Consider the following 19,239-nt stretch of genomic DNA (forward strand, 5'->3'; position numbering starts at 1 on the left):
TCTACGGTCAAGGTCTATGACTACATGCAGCTGTTTTAACAATGCACAGGTCAACGTTTAAATGAATGCTCAAATGTCTAGAGTGTATCACCACAGAGTATATTCAGCTCTGCAGTGGCCATTTAAGACCACGTAATTCCTCTGAACTGAAAAGCGTACCCTCACCCAGCCCACAATGAGTGTATTTTTTTTATTGGTAGCACATAACGGTAAAGCCCACCCACAAGTTAAGGTTTATTTCCTACATATCGCCCCTTTCACACATCACTCACAAATGCCTGCTGGATAAAACAGAGTAGCTCAAGGTAAGAATAGAATTTTACATCACCTTTTAAAGACACAGTGATTATTTCTTGCTGCTTAAGCTTGTTATGCCTGTAATGTATTGCAAAGGAAATAAGCAACTGAAATGTGTTATTTTGTAATATTATTCCTCATGATCCCTGTAGATGAGATCCACTAAATTGTCATAATCCTAACTACTGCTATATACAATATATAACATATTCCATCATGTTCATGTGCAGCACACTTTCATTAAAAAACCTGCAGCACAAGGCATGCATCCTGTTATGACAGTCATTTTTTTTAACATTATGATTACTATGAGGGTTTTGTTACTTTTAAATAATAGTAATAATAATTTAATTAAATAGTAACTGAAATTTGTTCTTCTTAAATATTATTCCGTATGATGCCCATAGGCAAGACCCACTAAATGTTCTCACAAATTCCATAATCTTAACTACTATACAATATAATAACATTTTTCCATCATGTTTATGTGCAACACACTGTTAATAAACATTTAAAAAAAACTTGCTGCTAATGACGTCCATCCTGTTATGACAGTCCTGTTAATATTTAAAAAATTAGTGACGTTTTAGAGACCGGACTTTAAAAGTATTATTATTTAAAGATATTAAATATCAAAACATATTTTTATTTGTTAAATTTTGAAGTGAGGAAGTTGTTTATTTTATTTATTGAATTTATTGTAGATAGATGTGGGTAATTGTCTTCATAATAATGTAGAATTTTGAGTGGGAAGATCTGAGACTGTAATTCTTGTAATTTAGTCCTTTTTTTGTCACCATTGAATGTGCAATGTTGTACTGTTATTTCAAGTTTCAATAAAAATAAATTAGTATATGAATAAAATAAAATAAAAAATACATAATTTTCATGTTTTTTTTCCAATAGGAAAGAAGAGCATCCATACACCTTATCTGAATCCATTTTGCAGTAATGTGGGCCGGGCTTGTTATTTATTTCTTTCTGCCCATCGTGCAGTCATGCACTAAAGGTAAACCAAATGAATGTGCAGAAGTAAACTTCGCCCCCGGCTCCAACCTGGCCGGAGAAGGATACGATGTGACCAAGATGCAGCGCAAGGGAGCTTTTGTCATTGACATGAATGTCTGGAGGCAAAATGATAAATCATGCTCTCTTTGCAAGAACCCCTACATGGAAGGAGCAAATCAAAAGCTTCCTACATCTGTGGTAGACTGGAGAGCCAGCAAGAAGTGCAGCATTCAAGTATCAAGTTCCCTGTACCAATCCAGTGAGGAACTGGTCAGCTCCAGCACTTCCTCCATTGAGAACAACTGGGGTGCAAATTTGGGTATAGAAACTGACCAAAATACAGGGGGAAAATTCATTTTGGCTGGAACTAAATCGAAGCTTGCCGAGTACTCAATGGAGAAGACCAAAAAAGACAAGTACAATTTTGCCAGTCAAAGTGTTTCCTGTTCATTTTACAGGTGTGACATACCAGCTTCCATTGCTCCTTGAATACTGAATACTTTGTATTCATGATAAATGAAAGAAAAGAGTCATATTATGCAATATTCTCCTGTTTCTTCTGACATTTCCATATCTACCTCCAGCTACAGGGTCTCCAACCTGCCTGTTCTCCATCCTGAGTTCAAGCGCTCTGTGAAGGAGCTTCCTAAGATATACAATCTTAATTTCAAAAAACGTTTTTACAAGTTCATTAACACCTATGGAACCCATTACATCACTAAGGTAATTCTATTTTTATCCTCTACAATTTTCTTCACATGTATGGATTACAAAGGCCCCAAATGCATTGCCATCCAAATCATTCATCAGTAGTGTCTGTTACTTTTTTGTTTTGCCAGGTAACTCTTGGTGGAAGTGTAAACTCTGTGACCAGTATCAGACAGTGTGAGACCGCTCTGCAGGGCTTAAGTACTGATGAAGTGAAGACATGTTTGGATGTGGAGGCAAGTGCCAGCGTTCTTGGCAAAGTAGATATGAAAGCAGAAACTAAGCACTGTAATGAAGACAAGGACAAAACAGAGAGCAAAAGCAGCTTCTCCAGCCGCTTTAATGACAGGTGCGTTTAAATTATGATGTCTATTGTTATTCAGCTTGTCAGTAAATCCTTAAAAACATGAATAAATAACACTGCTAAATGTAATCTTAAGGAAACCTATATTTTTCATACTGTAAATTATAATGTTGTGGTGCCTAACTTCACTTGTAGCATTTAAAACAACTGATTTTAATTTGTTTGTTTTTTTTATTTTATATTTATTTTTTAATATTTTGAATGTAATTTATTTATATAAAACAGTACAGAATCTTAATATCAGCCTTTATTGGTTATCAGCCACATTGCAAAAAGTGAATTTCTTATTCAGTAGTTTCGCCTTGTTTTCCAGTATAAATATCTAAAAATGTATATAAAAATATATATAAAAATTAGGAGACCTTTATTCAAGAAGCACAATGAGGTAAGTCTCATTTCTGAGATTAAAAAAATATATCAATGGGGTAAGACAAATAAACATAAACAAAAAGTCATTTTTCTTACCGCATTGATATTTTTACTTGTTTTAAGTAAACAATTTTTACCACATTTTTTTTGTTCTAAAAGTAAATATATCTTCATGTTGCAATGTTTAGTTATTTGTACCGGAAAACAGGACAAAAATACTGACTATGAAAGAATTTTAATCTGTGGCCCAGAATATGAGAAAAAGAAACAAATGCTAAATTTAAGAAGAAGAAATGAGGGCAACCATGAGAGCAAACTCAATGGCAAAGATATTTCAGCCATAATGTGTATGAATTTTGGAAAGAAGTTAAGGTTATTAATAATATTAAAGTGCCGTTGCCAGCTAATATTGAAGGTGTTGCTGGGGCTAAGAAGATTGTTAAATAGAGGAGAAAATATTACGAGGATATATTTAAATGTGTTGAGAGGCAAGAATTGGATGCAAGTCATATTTCGAATGATGATGGTGAGATAATTAGACCTGCTGAAGTTAGTAACGACTTTGTTTTGTTTTTCACAGGATTTTTTAATACATACTGTGTTACCTGAATCTACAATTTTATTAGTGCCAGTTCGTAAAGATAAAACTGGAAAAATATCTAGCATAGACAATTATAGGCCAATTGCCTTAGCAAGTATATCATTTCAAATGTATTTGAGTGTATCATTATGGATAGGCTCAAATAATATTTGATAACCACGTATAATCCGTTTAGTTGTAAAAGGAAACATGGCACTGTTGGTTAATATAATGAGCACAATTCACAGTGCTTTTTAGATGCCTCTAAGGGATTTGATTGAATTAATCACTTTAAGCCGTTTATAAAGTAACAGACAGAGGGGTTTCCCATATTTGATTAGGATTTTACATGTATATACTGGTATATACATCAATCCATACAAGTCAGATGGAGCAGGAATGTATCAACACCCTTTTATATGACAAATGGGGTCTGGCAAGGTGGATCATTGTAACAGCTTCTTTTTAATTTGTACGTGAATGATCTTTCTGTGGAGTTAAATGAATGTAAAACTGGATGTGTAATAGGTGATAGTCTTATCAACCTTTTGATGTACACAGATGACTCAGTTATTCTGTCCCCTTTTAATGCTGGGTTACAACAGTTGCTTCATGTAGGTTTAAACTATGGTGTGCAATATGATATCAAATGTAATACTAAAAAGAGGGTGGTTATGACTGTTAAAACTAAAGAGGATGACAAATGAAATTTCCCCTTTTCTATACATGACCAAGTATTAAATGTGGTAAATAAAATAAAATAAAATACCCGGGTCACATTATTAGAGATGATTTAAATTATGATGACGATGTACAGCGCCAGTGCTGTGTTATATGGAACGGCAAATATGTTGGCTCGTAAATTTCACATGTGGACAGATGATGTTGAAATTGCACTTTTTAAAGCTTACTGTGCTTCTTTTTATATGGCACATTTGTGGTGTAGTTATAGTAGGCCTAATGCTGAAAAAAAAAGCTTCAGGTGGCATTTAATGAGGCATTAGGAATTCTGCTTAAGCTCTCAAGGTGGATAAGTGCAAGCCAAATGTTCGTATCTAATGTTGTTCATACTTTGTTGTCTTAGGGGCCGTTTACACCTGGCCACTTCATGCGTTTTCTCAGATCGGATAGCTATCCGATCGTGAAAAGACCAGGTGTAAATGCCCTCCGAAACGCATTTGAGACGGATTTGAATCCGATCGCTCAAACCACTTCAGGAGGTGGTCTGGGCCGCATTCCAGACAAAACTAGACAAGTGTAAATGCATCTGGTTGTTAAAACCACATATGTAAATTGTACTCCTCCCCAAAATGCTAAAAAAATAAACGTGTGAGGGCGTGTTATAGGCTATATGTAATGTTATAGCCAGATATGACGACGCTACTGGAACACGCACCACCAGATGAGAAGCTGAGCATATATTCATTAAACCAACGTGCAAACTATCGCAAATCAAAGTGAAAGTAAGTTACGAACGCTTAACACACAATCATCATCATTAATAGTAGAGAAACGAAATGATCTTACCAGTGCTGTTGCCGCTCTCTCTTATTGCGGTCTTTGATTTTGAAATTTTAGCTGCTGATCAATAAAATCCAGCTCATATTTGTTGCTTTCGGTGACGTGCACTCCATTAAATCTGCATATAGCGCGGGAATTGAAGATCGGATTTAAATCCGTTTCGCAAAAACACATTCATGTGACTAGGTGTAAATGGAACCGTTTTGATAAATCAGATAGCGATCCGATCTGAGAAAACGCATGAAGTGGCCAGGTGTAAACAGCCCCTTAAAGAATTATATGTATAGTTTCATGTGTTGATTAAGTGACTCAAGAAATACAATCATAATGGCCTTAAATGACATAAGGTATTCCTCCTTGTTCTGGAAGCACTGGAATTCAAGTTTGTATGTTTTTTGTTGTTGTTGTTTTTGTGTTTGACGTATGTAAATGTATGTTTGTTCCTTCTTTACTTTTATTTTAATGACATGGATGTATGGGTCTGAAATAAAGAAAATTGAATAGTGTATACCTAATCAGCAAGTCACACATGATTGTTATTATTATTGTTTTTCATTCAAAGGCTGACCGAGGTGACCGGAGGTCACACTACAGAACCTGAGCTCTTATTCTCAGGAGGAAAAGACCCATCAGCTTACAAAGAATGGCTCGAGTCTCTACCACAAAACCCAGACATGCTTTCTTACTCTCTGGAGTCCCTGCATGAGCTGATCTCCAAAAAAGATCCAGTACGCAAACACTTGCGCCAAGCCATCCATGACTACATCCTGGAAAAGTCCCTTTTGAAGAACTGTAGCGACTGCAAAGACGGCGTCAAAACCAACCCAAATAACCCATGTGTCTGCACTTGTCACAACAATCCTGGGATCACACCAGACTGCTGCCCATCTAAGCGTGGACTTTCTCGGGTAACGGTCACAATCGTGAGGGCTCAAGACCTGTGGGGTGACACGACCACAGAGACCGATGGGTACGTTAAAGTGTTTGACAAAAATAAACTTCAGGTTGGCCGCACTGATATGATCATAAATAACAACTCACCCTACTGGGGGAGAACCTTTGATTTGGGTGATGTTGTCCTGGCAGAGAATGACAAGATAAAACTCGAGGTGTGGGATGAAGATAATAAATGGAACGATGATTTGCTGGGAACCTGTGAAGTACCCATAAAAGCAGGTCAGAATAGCAATTTCTGCACTTTAAATCACGGTCTGCTGTTCTACAAAACAGAAGTGACATGTGCCCCAAGTTTGTCTGGTCCTTATTGCGCAAACTATGTCGGTTCTCCCATGAACTTTCACCTGGAGAAGACATATGTATCTCGAAATGCACGACCTGTGCCAGCAGAAATACTGATGAGCAAGGGAGTACTTCTGGACAGACTTTATGTATATCAAAAGACAAATTACAGTGCTAAAACTATTCTGTAGCAAGTTTTGGCTTCAGATCCTATTATGCGCATATAACTTTATTCTCGCTTTTATTTATCACTATTAGAAAAACATATTTAATATAATTCTTTAATATTTCTCAAATTCGGAAACGATGAGTAATACATATTATGCTTGCGTATGTCTTTATTGCAGTTGCAAATTTTTCAAAACATCGTATACATGCTCTTTCATTCTACACATTGTTTAATTAAAATTAATATTAATATAAGTAGCATCATTTCATAGTCTTCACATGTAATTTTATGAGTCACTATGGCAATACTTCATTTTATTGTGTGTAAAAACAGTCTATAACCAAAAATGCAATGCTTTGCGTTATTAAAAGTTCAAAAGGCAACAAATTTTCCACTTGGAGTTTTATTTTTATTTTTCTGACCAATTTTCATAGTTAAAAAATTTTCATGATAATTCAGTCGCCATTTACTCACCTTCATGATGTTACAAACCTGTATAACTTACTTTCTTCTGTGCAACACAAAATAAGATATTTTGAATAATATTTTGAACTGTTTTTGTCCATAAAATGAAAGTAAATGGGGTCCGATACAACACTGGACACCACTGACTTTTATCGTTTAGTACTCAAAAAACCCCCAATCAGACATTTTGAGAAATAATGTCTTTTTCAGGTTTGGAATTGCACAAGAGTGAGTAAATGATGACAGGATGTAATTTTTGGGTTAACTATCCCTTTAACAATGGCTCTGATTCGTTTCCTCTTAAATGGTGTCTCACCAGTCTAACACCGGATGCTTTTTGTGTGGTTTTCCTGTAGACGGATGAGAATTCAGAGCAGTATGTTAACCCAACATCAGGGCTCACAAGATTATGACTGTTATATTATACTCTGTCATTTTGTTAGCGTTCACTTTAAGACATTATGCAATGTTTAATTTGATATAAGACATGACCTCACAATAGAGATCAAAACCATATGTTAGCTTGTTCTGATGCTAATAGCGTAGGATCAAACCTCATTGATCATATTGTTGTCAAAAAACATTAAGGAGTCAGATTAGATGGGGAAATATTTAGTGTTTCATAAGAATTAAAATAACCGCCAATGAAGTGCTTAGCATGTTTTAGTTCGATACAGAGACACACAAGGGACATTAAACACTCCACCGGACAAGACAAATGAACAGACTGGGCAAACATCAAGCACAATGAACATCAAAACCCCACGTATACACACATGCCCACACAAATGAGCATAAACCTAAAACTAAAACAATATGGCAAACAAAAACAAGGCACAAAGCTGCACAACAGTGAGGAATAATAGGCAAAATTGGGGCCAAAAAAACAACAACAACACCACCACACTGACGAGGTTAACAACATGGCCTTGGAAATCAACCTAGACGGAAAGAGAAGATGAAAAGAGATGAATGAGAAAGGTAAAAGAAACAATATGCTGAGTTAAGAATACAGATCTTCTAATATGTCATCTACCTTTGTACCCATTCCCATAAATGCCACTAAGCTTGCTTCCATCCTTCTGTCCTGTGGAAAAACAAAACTCAACATAATGAAACTAACCACACATTAGGCCTTAAAAGAGGTCATTAGGTTAGAATCTTGCTAGTTTGTCTAACTCATGTCATGTACTGATGTACTCACCACCATAGGGCCCCTGACCAGCAGTACTTAGTGCAGCCACATAGCCTGTGCCTAAACATGATTCAAATTTCATTAGTCAACCGCATTTATGTCGATGTTTAGTTGATGTCTGCTAGATATTAACATGATAGTGAATAAATGATGTACATCATAAATGATGGCCTGCATGATATATCAGTACCAATTATCAGTCTATATTAAATTTGATTTAGTTATTTAATCAGCAGATATAAGAGATTTAATGCATACGCTACTGTTTGGGGTTTGGGGTCATGCTTTTAAAAGTAGTCTCTTATGCTCAACCCGACTCCATTTACTTGATTAAAAAATACAATATGTAAAAAAAACATATTGTGAAATAAAATTACTGTTTTCTATTTTACAATGTAATTTATTCCTATGGCTCTTTTAAAAAAAAAAAAGCGCATCTCATTGACCCCAAACTTTTTATGGTAGTGGTTTTTATAATAGATATATATGATATGTATACATATTAAACAATACTGCTCATATTCTCACCATATTTGGCGGCTGTCTTTGTAGCATCAGCACCCAGATTGAGTTGCTCAGCACCAAAAGGATAATCAGCATCAACTGCAGGTAAACACATTTACACCTGTATCACAATAAGAGTACGTGATGTTCTCTATTTCTCTTGTTCTTTCCAACTTACCCTCAAGCCCAGCTGCAATGACTGGTGCGCTGTAAGGAATCTGGCCTACAGCTCCACCTGTGGCAGTAACATTTAGTTATTAAAAGAATGACTTGAAATATATTTACTAAAACTCCACAATATTACCTGCTAAAGGCTCCATTGCTCCACCTGTACCACCTGATAGGAGACATTTCATCTTTACATTCTTTCTTATAATAGTTATCTGATCTTTATAATCATGTTTGGTTTATTAATATGCTTTATTCTCTTGTTTAAATCTTCTCTTTTTTCTCACAAGGGACATTCATGTTAAAGTCAAATCCTCAGGCAAAGCATCAGGATAGCCAGAAAACTGAGATTTGCATGTTGCATTTGAATAACAAACATGTGCAATGCACGTACCCAAAGCAGTGTCTGGCCCAAGGGTTGGTATTCCTCTGTATGTAGTTCCACCATAAGTACCAGTCTTGCCCTGAGGGCCAAGTCCAGCTGAGACCACAGGCTGGCCACCGTAAGGCAAGGATCCGGCAGCTCCAAGAACTCCACCAGCCCCTTTAGACAAATGACACCAGAGATAACACAGGATCAAGCAACTACAGCCACTAAGACATATCTAGAGAAAGAATATTGTTATGAAGATCAACATTATTAAGAGCATAAGTGGCTTTCAAATAGCAACAACAAAAACTTACTGACCCCAACAGTAGTATATTTAGTGTGTTTAATTGAATTACTTTTCATTTAATTATCATCTTCAGGTGCCTTTTTCTTACCATACTTTCTAGACTTGGCATCAGTACCCAGGCCAGGGTTCACCACCAGCCCTGGACCTCCAAGGCCTCCAGCTCCAAGACCTGAAAGAGCAAACACTGACCTCTGTGATTTCATGAAGATGCCGCTGCTTCTAGTTAATGTATGCAAAACACTTGGTTTACCATTTCCCATTAGTAGTACTCTAGGAGCAAATTACAGTCTTGCTTTACCTTAGTACTTGTATAAAAGCAACTGCACAGGCATCAGCTGATTTCTCAGTGTTCAAGTTATTGCAGTTTAGATACTTCAGTTACTCAGATTAGGATGGATGAGGTTATTTTCTTGAGTAGAACAATATTTTGTATAATCACAGGACAGAGTGAATTACACACAGTTCAGGTGTTTAGGTATCTCTCTTTAGTGTGAATGCAATGTTGTTGGTTACACCAATAGCCTCTAGCCTTACCAGCTATACCGTTCAGGCCAATGTTATCAGCTAACACTGATGGGTAGCCAGGTCCTGTAACATAATTATAATTGTCACTCAATTATAAATTTGCTTATATGTTAGTGTGACATTAGGACACGCTCCTTTGTACCTATCCAGTCCAGACTCACCTGCCCCATAACCGTCTGCTGTGCCATAAACCTCACTGCCGAATCCATTGCTGTAGCCTGCTAAGAGGAGAATAAAAATCAACTCAACACCTCAGAGTGGTAATGTGTAAAAGTAACACAGGAAGCACCTCTGTGTTTTCACAGGCAAAGTCAACCACTTGTCAACCAAGATGATTCAGAAACCAATGAGCATAACATAGAGTGTGAAATTTGGGGTGTTTCTTGCACAAACACTTTTCCTCTAGAGCAGCTCTTGGCTTTTTGCTGAACCAGCTGATCTGACCACACTTGTGCTTAATGCATAATATTATGATATTATAAAAGGTTTCACTCAGTGACACTCAGGTTCACTGAGTGACAGTTACTAACAGAACTGAAAAGAAAAATCATTAGACGAAACACCCGACATTATTTGAATTATCTGTATAGGGGTGAAAAGGCTTAAAGTAGTGTCAAAGTTTTTACTCCAGTAAATATTTATTCTATTTCTGCATATGTGACAACATACCCAATACAAATGTGATGCATTGTTTACCCAACAGCTATAGAAAAGTGGAGAGAATCCACAAAAATAAGCATAAAAATTGACATATGTATTTGAACAAGGGGTTCATAACCATACACTACCTTTAAAAGATTTTTGTGTGTGTGTGTGTTTTATGTGTGTGTGTGTGTTTCTGAAAGAAGTCTCTTATGCTCACCAAGGCTGCATTTATTTGATAATATTGTGAAATATTTAAAAATAACTGCTTTCTAGTTTAATATATATTAAAATGCAATTTTTCCTGTGATAGTAAAACTGAATGATCATTACTGCAGTCTTCAGTGTCACATGATCCTTCAGAAATCATTTGTTGATTGGCTGATCAAGGAACATTTCTTGAAAACAATTGTGACGCTTAATATTTTCCAGGATTCTTTGATAAATAGAAAGTTAAAAAGAACAATAATCATTTGAAATATAATTTTTTGTCACCTTATAAATGTCTTTACTATCACTTTTGTCCTTAATGAACTTTTTTTTATTTTTTAGTAAATAAAAAATCTCACTGATCCCTATCTTTTAAACCACTGTAAAAAAACACACACTTTTATTTAATTAGACTTTAGACTCAAAACCTTACAGTTGCTGATATATAGCCCTTGTGACACCTTGCCCCGTTCTCCTCTATATAATGAATAAATTACACATTAGTTACCAATCTGCTTTCCTGCTCGAACTCCCTGTGGATATCCACCTGCCCCAAGACCTGTATCAGCAATAAAACAAATAAGGTGGCTTTAGCAAAATATGTATATTCTTGAGCTTGTATTAATGACACTTGTACCTCTGAGAGAAAAATCTAAATGTCACAATTTCTAGATACCTGTTCCATATCCATTAGTAAAACCAGCTCCAAGATAGCCAGCAGCACCAAGGCCATATCCTGTGAACAAAACATGCCAACTGTGAAACTTTGGCCACTAGTAATTAAGGTCATGTCCATCACAGAATGGTGTGGTTGTTCAGGGACCTGTGGGTCAGAGTATTCATGCAAGACAAATTCACGGTGCAACTGGTCCAAACATGTAGCCTGTGGGAGAAAAATAATGCAGCATGCATTGGGCAAACATCAGCACAGAGGCAAATATAAAGATAAAGGCTCAGGTGAAACAGATAAAAAGTAAAGAGAACAGCCTCGAGAAATAAATGAGGCATTAGTCCAGCACACACACAAACATTTCTGAACAGCTGTGGGACAGAAAAGCACTTATTCATAGACCTGCAGCTGTAATGAGTCCATGATGACGGGTGGACTCTCCAGTCCACAATCAATAACATTCTAATGTGTCAAAGGCCATTTATTCATTTCATTTGATGAACTCTGGAGTACTGCATTGAATTTAGAAAACACCATCTCGTGACATCCATTCAGCCATAAACCGGTGACATTTTAATATAGAAGACATTTACCCATTTTGGATGGTTTGGTGCCCTGTCCATTGGGCAAAACTAGTCCTGTATTGCATCACAACAGTGGTTTATCTCAACACAGACAATCCAACATAGTTCCCATCCCTTCACTAATGCTTTAAAAACAGTCTTTTAGCACGGATTGCCTTTTACTCTCCCTTTACTTCCAAAGAACATGGTAAATGTATTTTTACAGAAACGTTTTACTGATTACTTACATATAGGAACAGATCATTTGTATGCTACTATAAGATAATAAAAACTAGCATTGATTGACAGATGCAGTAAAGAATTGGCTCATTTTGGGTTTCATGAGAGCTACACATTCCAAAAAAGTTGGGACAGGTAGCAATAAGAGGCCAGAAAAGTTAAATGTACATATAAGGAACAGCTGGAGGACAAATTTGCAACTTATTAGGTCAATTGACAACATGATTGGGTATAAAAAGAGCCTCTCAGAGTGGCAGTGTCTCCCAGAAGTCAAGATGGGCAGAGGATCACCAATTCCCCCAATGCTGTGGCGAAAAATAGTGGAGCAATATCAGAAAGGAGTTTCTCAGAGAAAAATTGCAAAGAGTTTGAAGTTATCATCATCTACAGTGAATAATATCATCCACAGATTTAGAGAATCTGGAACAATCTCTGTGCGTAAGGGTCAAGGCCGGGAAAACCATACTGGATGCCCGTGATCTTCGGGCCCTTAGACGGCACTGCATCACATACAGGAATGCTACTGTAATGGAAATTACAACGTGGGCTCAGGAATACTTCCAGAAAACATTGTCTTTGAACACAATCCACCGTGCCATTCTCCGTTGCCGGCTTAAACTCTATAGGTCAAAAAAGAAGCCATATCTAAACATGATCCAGAGGCGCAGGCTTTTTCTCTGGGCCAAGGCTCATTTAAAATGGACTGTGGCAAAGTGGAAAACTGTTCTGTGGTCAGATGAATCAAAATTTGAAGTTCTTTTTGGAAAACTGGGATGCCATGTCATCCGGACTAAAGAGGACAAGGACAACCCAAGTTGTTATCAGCGCTCAGTTCAGAAGCCTGCATCTCTGATGGTATGGGGTTGCATGAGTGCGTGTGGCATGGGCAGCTTACACATCTGGAAAGGCACCATCAATGCTGAAAGGTATATCCAAGTTCTAGAACAACATATGCTCCCATTCAGACGTCGTCTCTTTCAGGGAAGACCAATTTATTTTCCAACATGACAATGCCAGACCACATACTGCATTAATTACAACATCATGGCTGCGTAGAAGAAGGATCCGGGTACTGAAATGACCAGCCTGCAGTCCAGATCTTTCACCCACAGAAACTATTTGGCGCATCATAAAGAGGAAGATGCGACAAAGAAGACCTAAGACAGTTGAGCAACTAGAAGCCTGTATTAGACAAGAATGGGACAACATTCCTATTCCTAAACTTGAGCAACTTGTCTCCTCAGTCCCTAGACGTTTGCAGACTGTTATAAAAAGAAGAGGGGATGCCACACAGTGGTAAACATGGCCTTGTCCCAACTTTTTTGAGATGTGTTGATGCAATGAAATTTAAAATCAACTTATTTTCCCTTAAATTATACATTTTCTCAGTTTTAACATTTAATATGTCATCTATGTTGTATTCTGAATAAAATATTGAAATTTGAAACTTCCACCATTGCATTCTGTTTTTATTCACAATTTGTACAGTGTCCCAAATTTTCTGGAATTGGGTTTGTATAATGGTACAATTTCAAATAATCCCTGTTCTTTACAACATTATATTCATCAAAGAAATCCTGATAAGATAACGTATCATGGTTTCTACAAAAATATTTAGTGGCAAAACTGTTTTTTAAACATTGATAATAATAGGAAATGTTTCAAATCAGCATATTAGAATAATTTCTGAAGGATCACATGATACTGAAGACGGTAGTAATGGCAAAAAAATTCAGCTTTGACATCATTGAAATAAATAACATCTTAAAATATATATTAAAATAGAAAAGAGCTGTTTTAAATCGTAACAGTATTCCACAGTTTTTCTGTTTTTCATTGTATTTTTGATCAAATCAATAAAGCCTTGGTTAAAATAAGAGAGAAATTTTGAATGGTAGTGTAAGAGCACAGAGACAAGAACTTGAAATATAACTGAATTTCACATTTTCTACAATATTATGTGTTCTGATTGGCATTTATTCAGGCACATAACATGCTATAAACTGTTGGAGTGTGTTTACCCTTAATTTGAGCTCTCTTCCCATTGGTCACTCCTGGTCCTGAGGGGAAACCTATTTACCACAGCTACAATTACTGTACTAGTCCCACAGACATTCATGACCACATTACTTTAATGGGCTGGCCACCTCTAGGCCCGACACCTGTGAATACAGAAATATCAGCTGGAGGCCATTCTAACTTTTCAAACACCTATGCTAAGTTGCACAGGATAGGGATTCCTGATGTGAGAGATTAAGATCACAACAAATAACTAATACACAACAGGATATCTATATTGTGTCATAGCAAATCAGCAGAATAACACAACAGCTCTTAGAAGCAGGTACACAACATCAGATGCAGGTACACAACAACCACATGACCAAAAAAGTGGTACTGAATGGAACCGCACAATCCTACTTCCTTCACTATCAGAAAAATGCTACAAAGCTGACACTTGAACGGAACCAATTCAAAAGGTACTAACATGGTTCTAATCTAAAAACTGTTTTATCCAGTGAGTGGAACAGCCTGTACTTACGGACCTATAATTATTTTGTTGATTGAGAATATATATATTTTGAGTGATTTAGGCCTGCAATACCTGCTGATTTAAACATTTACTGCATGTTCCTCAACATTACCTCTAATGTTTTTTAATGGGCAAAATGGCTGGACAACTGATTTTAACCTAAGACCTGAAACTGATAATACAGATGATCCACTGGTTTGAGACCGTTTTGTGCCCAAACACTTCCTAAACTTTCGAAAATGAGGTCCAAACTGACTCCAAACATCAACACCAATGCAACAAGCTAAGAAAACCTGAAAAAAGAACATGATTACATAATACTAACACACAGATAAATACATTAACACAGCTACACAACAATAAATCCACTGCAAATAAATTAATTTCTTCCTTTGCATTTTGGTCATTTTTCAGTACAAATATCAAAACATTCTTAAAACAGTATACATTTGCTTGAGAAGGAAAATTATTTAAGATATTATTTAAGATTTCAAGTATTTCAAGTTTTCTGGCAAACTTATCTGCTTGAAACAAGAAAAAATATCTACCTATGGGGTAAGAAAAAAAAACATATTTTTTAGACTAAATGTTTATTTGTCTTACCCTATTTGCAGATCTCATTTTATTTCTGCCGTTTCAGTAAAAAGAAAAAAAAAGGATTTTTTTTTAATGATCTGTGAACAGGAACCCTACAGAAAATGCAAGGATGAGTCAGAGATTGGAGGGTTTAGCCAGATGTTTTTGAGCCTTGCCCTGTGGGTACACCATATCCTGAAGATCACTAAATCATTATTAATGTCCGTTTCATAGCTTTGATACAACAAATCTATTTGAGCCTTTTGTTCTTTGACATGTTCTAGAATTACAACACAGAAGTCCATCACCATTGTCTCTAACACTTTGACCAGAAGACACAACTGCTCCTTCTGTACCACAAAAATCTACATAAGCTGTTACTCAACTCATAATGCTTATTATAGATGCAAAGCTAAAAGATTACTGCAATTAAACAATAAAAATGGTAAGACAGTGGCTTAAATTATACAGCAATACTCATAATAATGTCTGCTTAAACTAACCATTTAGACTAAAGAGCAAACATTATCATTTCAACAGGACTGCACCCATGACAATATCCATCCATCACATCCACCAATATGAAAATGATAGCACAAGACGTCTGCATAATCTCTTAGAACTCACTAGCTCACCCACAACCATGAATCAAGTGATCAGTGTCACTTTTTCCAAAGCAGTGAAGTTTTTTTTTTTTAAGTTTGGGTATGCAAGTACATCATTTAACGATGATAAAAGTATATAAATGATTCTGCAAACCATTACGTGTAGGCAAACGCGATGCAAACACATCTGAATCAGTTGAGAAGCTTGTCCTGAAGGCGCACGCCCTCCTGCAGCGCCGATCAGTTGCACATAGATGTACTGCAGTCAACAACTGAAACACTGAACACTTTATTTAGCATGTAAAAAGTAAGATCAGTACCTTACTAAAAGGCACTGATAAAAGTAATATTTAATTTTTAATCAATACCTATTTATGCATTTAATGAAACCATAACATGCAACCAGGGTCACCTTAACTTGATTGGGGGTTGGGGGGGGGGCTTTAGGACAATTCCAAGGACCCGATTAGGGGGAGACAGCACAAACACGATTTCTACCAAGGGGTAAGTGGGGGCCCGAGTCGATATGCTGTTCAGGGGGCCCAGAAGCCACAGCAGGGCCCCTGGATTCAGTGTCAAAAGAATTATGTAATATATAGTAGGTTGATTTAATATGTAATTCTTTTAAATCCTGCAGGTTTCTTTCTCTTTTTTTTCTTTAATTCTTGCAGATTTATATAGTTTAAGGGTATCCCAGATATATCCCAGATATATATATATATATATATATACACAGTACAGACCAAAAGTTTGGACACACCTTCTCATTCAAAGAGTTTTCTTTATTTTCATGACTATGAAAATTGTAGAGTCACACTGAAGGCATCAAAACTATGAATTAACACATGTGGAATTATATACATAACAAAAAACTGTGAAACAACTGAAAATATGTCATATTGTAGGTTCTTCAAAGTAGCCACCTTTTGCTTTGATTACTGCTTTGCACACTCTTGGCATTCTCTTGATGAGCTTCAAGAGGTAGTCACCTGAAATGGTCTTCAACAGTCTTGAAGGAGTTCCCCGAGAGATGCTTAGCACTTGTTGGCCCTTTTGCCTTCTGTCTGCGGTCCAGCTCACCCCTAAACCATCTCGATTGGGTTCAGGTCTGGTGACTGTGGAGGCCAGGTCATCTGGCGCAGCACCCCATCACTCTCCTTCTTGCTCAAATAGCCCTTGATGCCTTCAGTGTGACTCTACAATTTTCATAGTCATGAAAATAAAGAAAACTCTTTGAATGAGAAGGTGTGTCCAAACTTTTGGTCTGTACTGTATATACACACACACACACACACAAACAGAGAGACACCTATCAGGCATAACATTATGACTACTGACAGGTGAAGTAAATAACACTGATTATCTCTTCATCATGGCACCTGTTAGTAGGTACAGTATATATTAGGATATATATAAGATATATTAGGCAGCAAGCCCTGCCACAAAGCAAAAATTATTCAGAAATGGATTGAGGAAGACAACAGTTTGAGGTGTTGACTTGAGCTCCAAATATATATATATATATATGTGTGTGTGTGTGTGTGTGTGTGTGTGTGTGTGTGTGTGTGTGTGTGTGTGTGTGTGTATAAATAGCTTTGAGTTGTAGAACAAATTAGGAAACTCCAAGGCACTCTCTTTAAGAAAAATTAAAAAGCCTTTATTTTATGGCTTGGTCATCATAATCCTTTAACAACTCTGACGCGTTTCGACTCCCTGACGAAGGCTTGTATGCCGAAACGCGTTGGAGTTTTTAAAGGTTTATGATGACCAAGCCATAAAATAAAGGCTTTTTAATTTTTCTTAAAGAGAGTGCCTTGGAGTTTCCTAATTTGTTCTATATTATGATTATCCCATCCAAAGAGCACCTCAAGCTAACATTTTGAGTCCTGGAAGCGCTCCTCTACAGACATTTGATGAAGCTTTGACAGTTTTGTTGAAGGTAATTAAATTAATGGTTTCAAAAGATAAAATCTGGTATTTGGAATAGAATCCCTCCCATCAAAAGACGCTAAAATGGCAGAATAATAAAGCACTTCCAAAAAATACTTATGAAATGCCACAAAGGTTTAAATGAACACAAATTTGGTGCACAAAGTGTACCTAAATACTGTTATATCAGCGCTGAAAAAAAAAATCACTTTATCCATAGAACACCCAATACTGCAAAAATCTGAAATAAAGAAAATATTATGGGGGTAACTGCTTCCTGGAATAAAGTGGATAAAGCTGGTCAGTTGTGGTTGCTATAGCAAACCGAATAAATAACAAAACCTTGTGCAGACCCCTGAGTTTAAACGCACACATTTTCCTAATGCTTTGACAAGGAGAGGTTACATACCGCGACCAGCGCCGAGGTATCCTCCTGCACCATAACCTGGCAACAAGACAAGAGAGCTGTCAAGGTTACAGAAAGAAGAAATGCCTGTTTAGTGGAAGCCTCTCATAGTAGACACATAAACTCCCACTCCCACACAACTTCATCAACAATATGACACATAATCACGGCAAATGGACAGCATATATCACCACGTGTGAAAGATTTTAATCACAGCACAAGGTCAAATTTTGATTGGTTAGCTCAGATCTAATCTGCTACACAACCTTCGGGTCGGACAGAGATGGCATTCAACTAAAATGTGTCATATAATGTTTATTGATTTGGGTTATTATGAAGCACACACTCACCTAGCTGCGCTCCATAGCCATTACTGGTGTAACCTAAAAAATGTCAAAAATCAAACAGTGAATAAGTGTTGCAAGAGTACTAATGAATGCAAAGCAAATGAGCAGCTCTCACCTCTTCCTCCGAGCTTCCCGGCTGGATAACCTAAGGCTGCTCCCAACCCGTTGCCCAAGCCATACCCTGCGCCGAGGCCCAGCCCGGCTGCCCCAAGGCCAGTCCCAAGGTTTGTAGCTAAGACCAAAATAGTAGGATCATGGCGATGAATGCAAGAATAATAAATCCATCAGATGTAAAAACTGACATCTGCCCATTATAGTTTTTTAGGAATGACAGTTTTACCTCCTCCAAAGCCGAGTGTTCCATATCCTTGATTCAGGCCTCCTCTGAATGCAGTGGGTCTGTATGCTGCCCCTAACAGACACCGTACTCATTACACGTACTACACACACATGTGCCCATATGCACATAATAGCACAGAGTACTGCACACACATGCAGACAGCTGCTTGTATGCATTTTACGCTATCATTCAAAAGTTAGGGGTCAGTATAATCTTTTAAATGATAAAAGATTACTATTTAAATGCAAACAAATGCAATTCATATTAAACTGCACAATTGTTTTCAACATAATAAGAAGAAATTTTCTTGAGCAGCAAATCCGCAAATTGGAATGATTTCTGAAGCATCATGTGACACTGAAGTCATGACTGCTGACAAATCAGCTTTA

The 19,239-nt window shown here is 36.8% G+C and overlaps 2 protein-coding genes across 2 annotated transcripts; one reads left to right on the top strand and one right to left on the bottom strand.

Annotated features, from left to right (window-relative positions):
• The first annotated feature begins 232 nt into the window (after positions 1-232).
• Positions 233-6,456, top strand: LOC132149149 (perforin-1-like). The gene is made up of 5 exons (XM_059558126.1): positions 233-305; positions 1,204-1,763; positions 1,890-2,028; positions 2,145-2,362; positions 5,410-6,456. The coding sequence occupies exons 2-5, from the start codon at positions 1,249-1,251 to the stop codon at positions 6,275-6,277; spliced, it is 1,740 nt and encodes a 579-aa protein (XP_059414109.1). The 5' UTR covers positions 233-305; positions 1,204-1,248; the 3' UTR covers positions 6,278-6,456.
• Positions 6,457-7,276: 820 nt separating this feature from the next.
• Positions 7,277-19,026, bottom strand: LOC132148745 (uncharacterized). Its single transcript, XM_059557440.1, has 17 exons — positions 19,011-19,026; positions 18,851-18,922; positions 18,626-18,742; positions 18,514-18,546; positions 18,167-18,202; positions 11,318-11,377; positions 11,150-11,200; positions 9,951-10,007; positions 9,799-9,852; positions 9,353-9,433; positions 8,982-9,131; positions 8,724-8,756; positions 8,598-8,654; positions 8,444-8,518; positions 7,925-7,975; positions 7,757-7,807; positions 7,277-7,661 (listed from the first exon to the last, which is right to left on the bottom strand). The coding sequence occupies exons 1-17, from the start codon at positions 19,024-19,026 to the stop codon at positions 7,657-7,659; spliced, it is 999 nt and encodes a 332-aa protein (XP_059413423.1). The 3' UTR covers positions 7,277-7,656.
• Between the last annotated feature and the right edge of the window lie 213 nt (positions 19,027-19,239).

The sequence above is a fragment of the Carassius carassius genome, chromosome 9 (genome assembly GCF_963082965.1).
Source record: "Carassius carassius chromosome 9, fCarCar2.1, whole genome shotgun sequence".
In the NCBI taxonomy this organism is placed as follows: domain Eukaryota; kingdom Metazoa; phylum Chordata; class Actinopteri; order Cypriniformes; family Cyprinidae; genus Carassius; species Carassius carassius.

Coding starts and splice junctions, on each gene's coding strand:
- LOC132149149 (XM_059558126.1), top strand. CDS start 1,249: ATGTGGGCCGGGCTTGTTATTTATTTCTTTCTGCCCATCGTGCAGTCA. Junction 1,764..1,889: donor GTTTCCTGTTCATTTTACAG/GTGTGACATACC, acceptor ATCTACCTCCAG/CTACAGGGTCTCCAACCTGC. Junction 2,029..2,144: donor GAACCCATTACATCACTAAG/GTAATTCTATTT, acceptor TTGTTTTGCCAG/GTAACTCTTGGTGGAAGTGT.
- LOC132148745 (XM_059557440.1), bottom strand. Junction 18,547..18,625: donor CGGGAAGCTCGGAGGAAGAG/GTGAGAGCTGCT, acceptor GACATTTTTTAG/GTTACACCAGTAATGGCTAT. Junction 18,203..18,513: donor TGGCTATGGAGCGCAGCTAG/GTGAGTGTGTGC, acceptor TCTTGTTGCCAG/GTTATGGTGCAGGAGGATAC.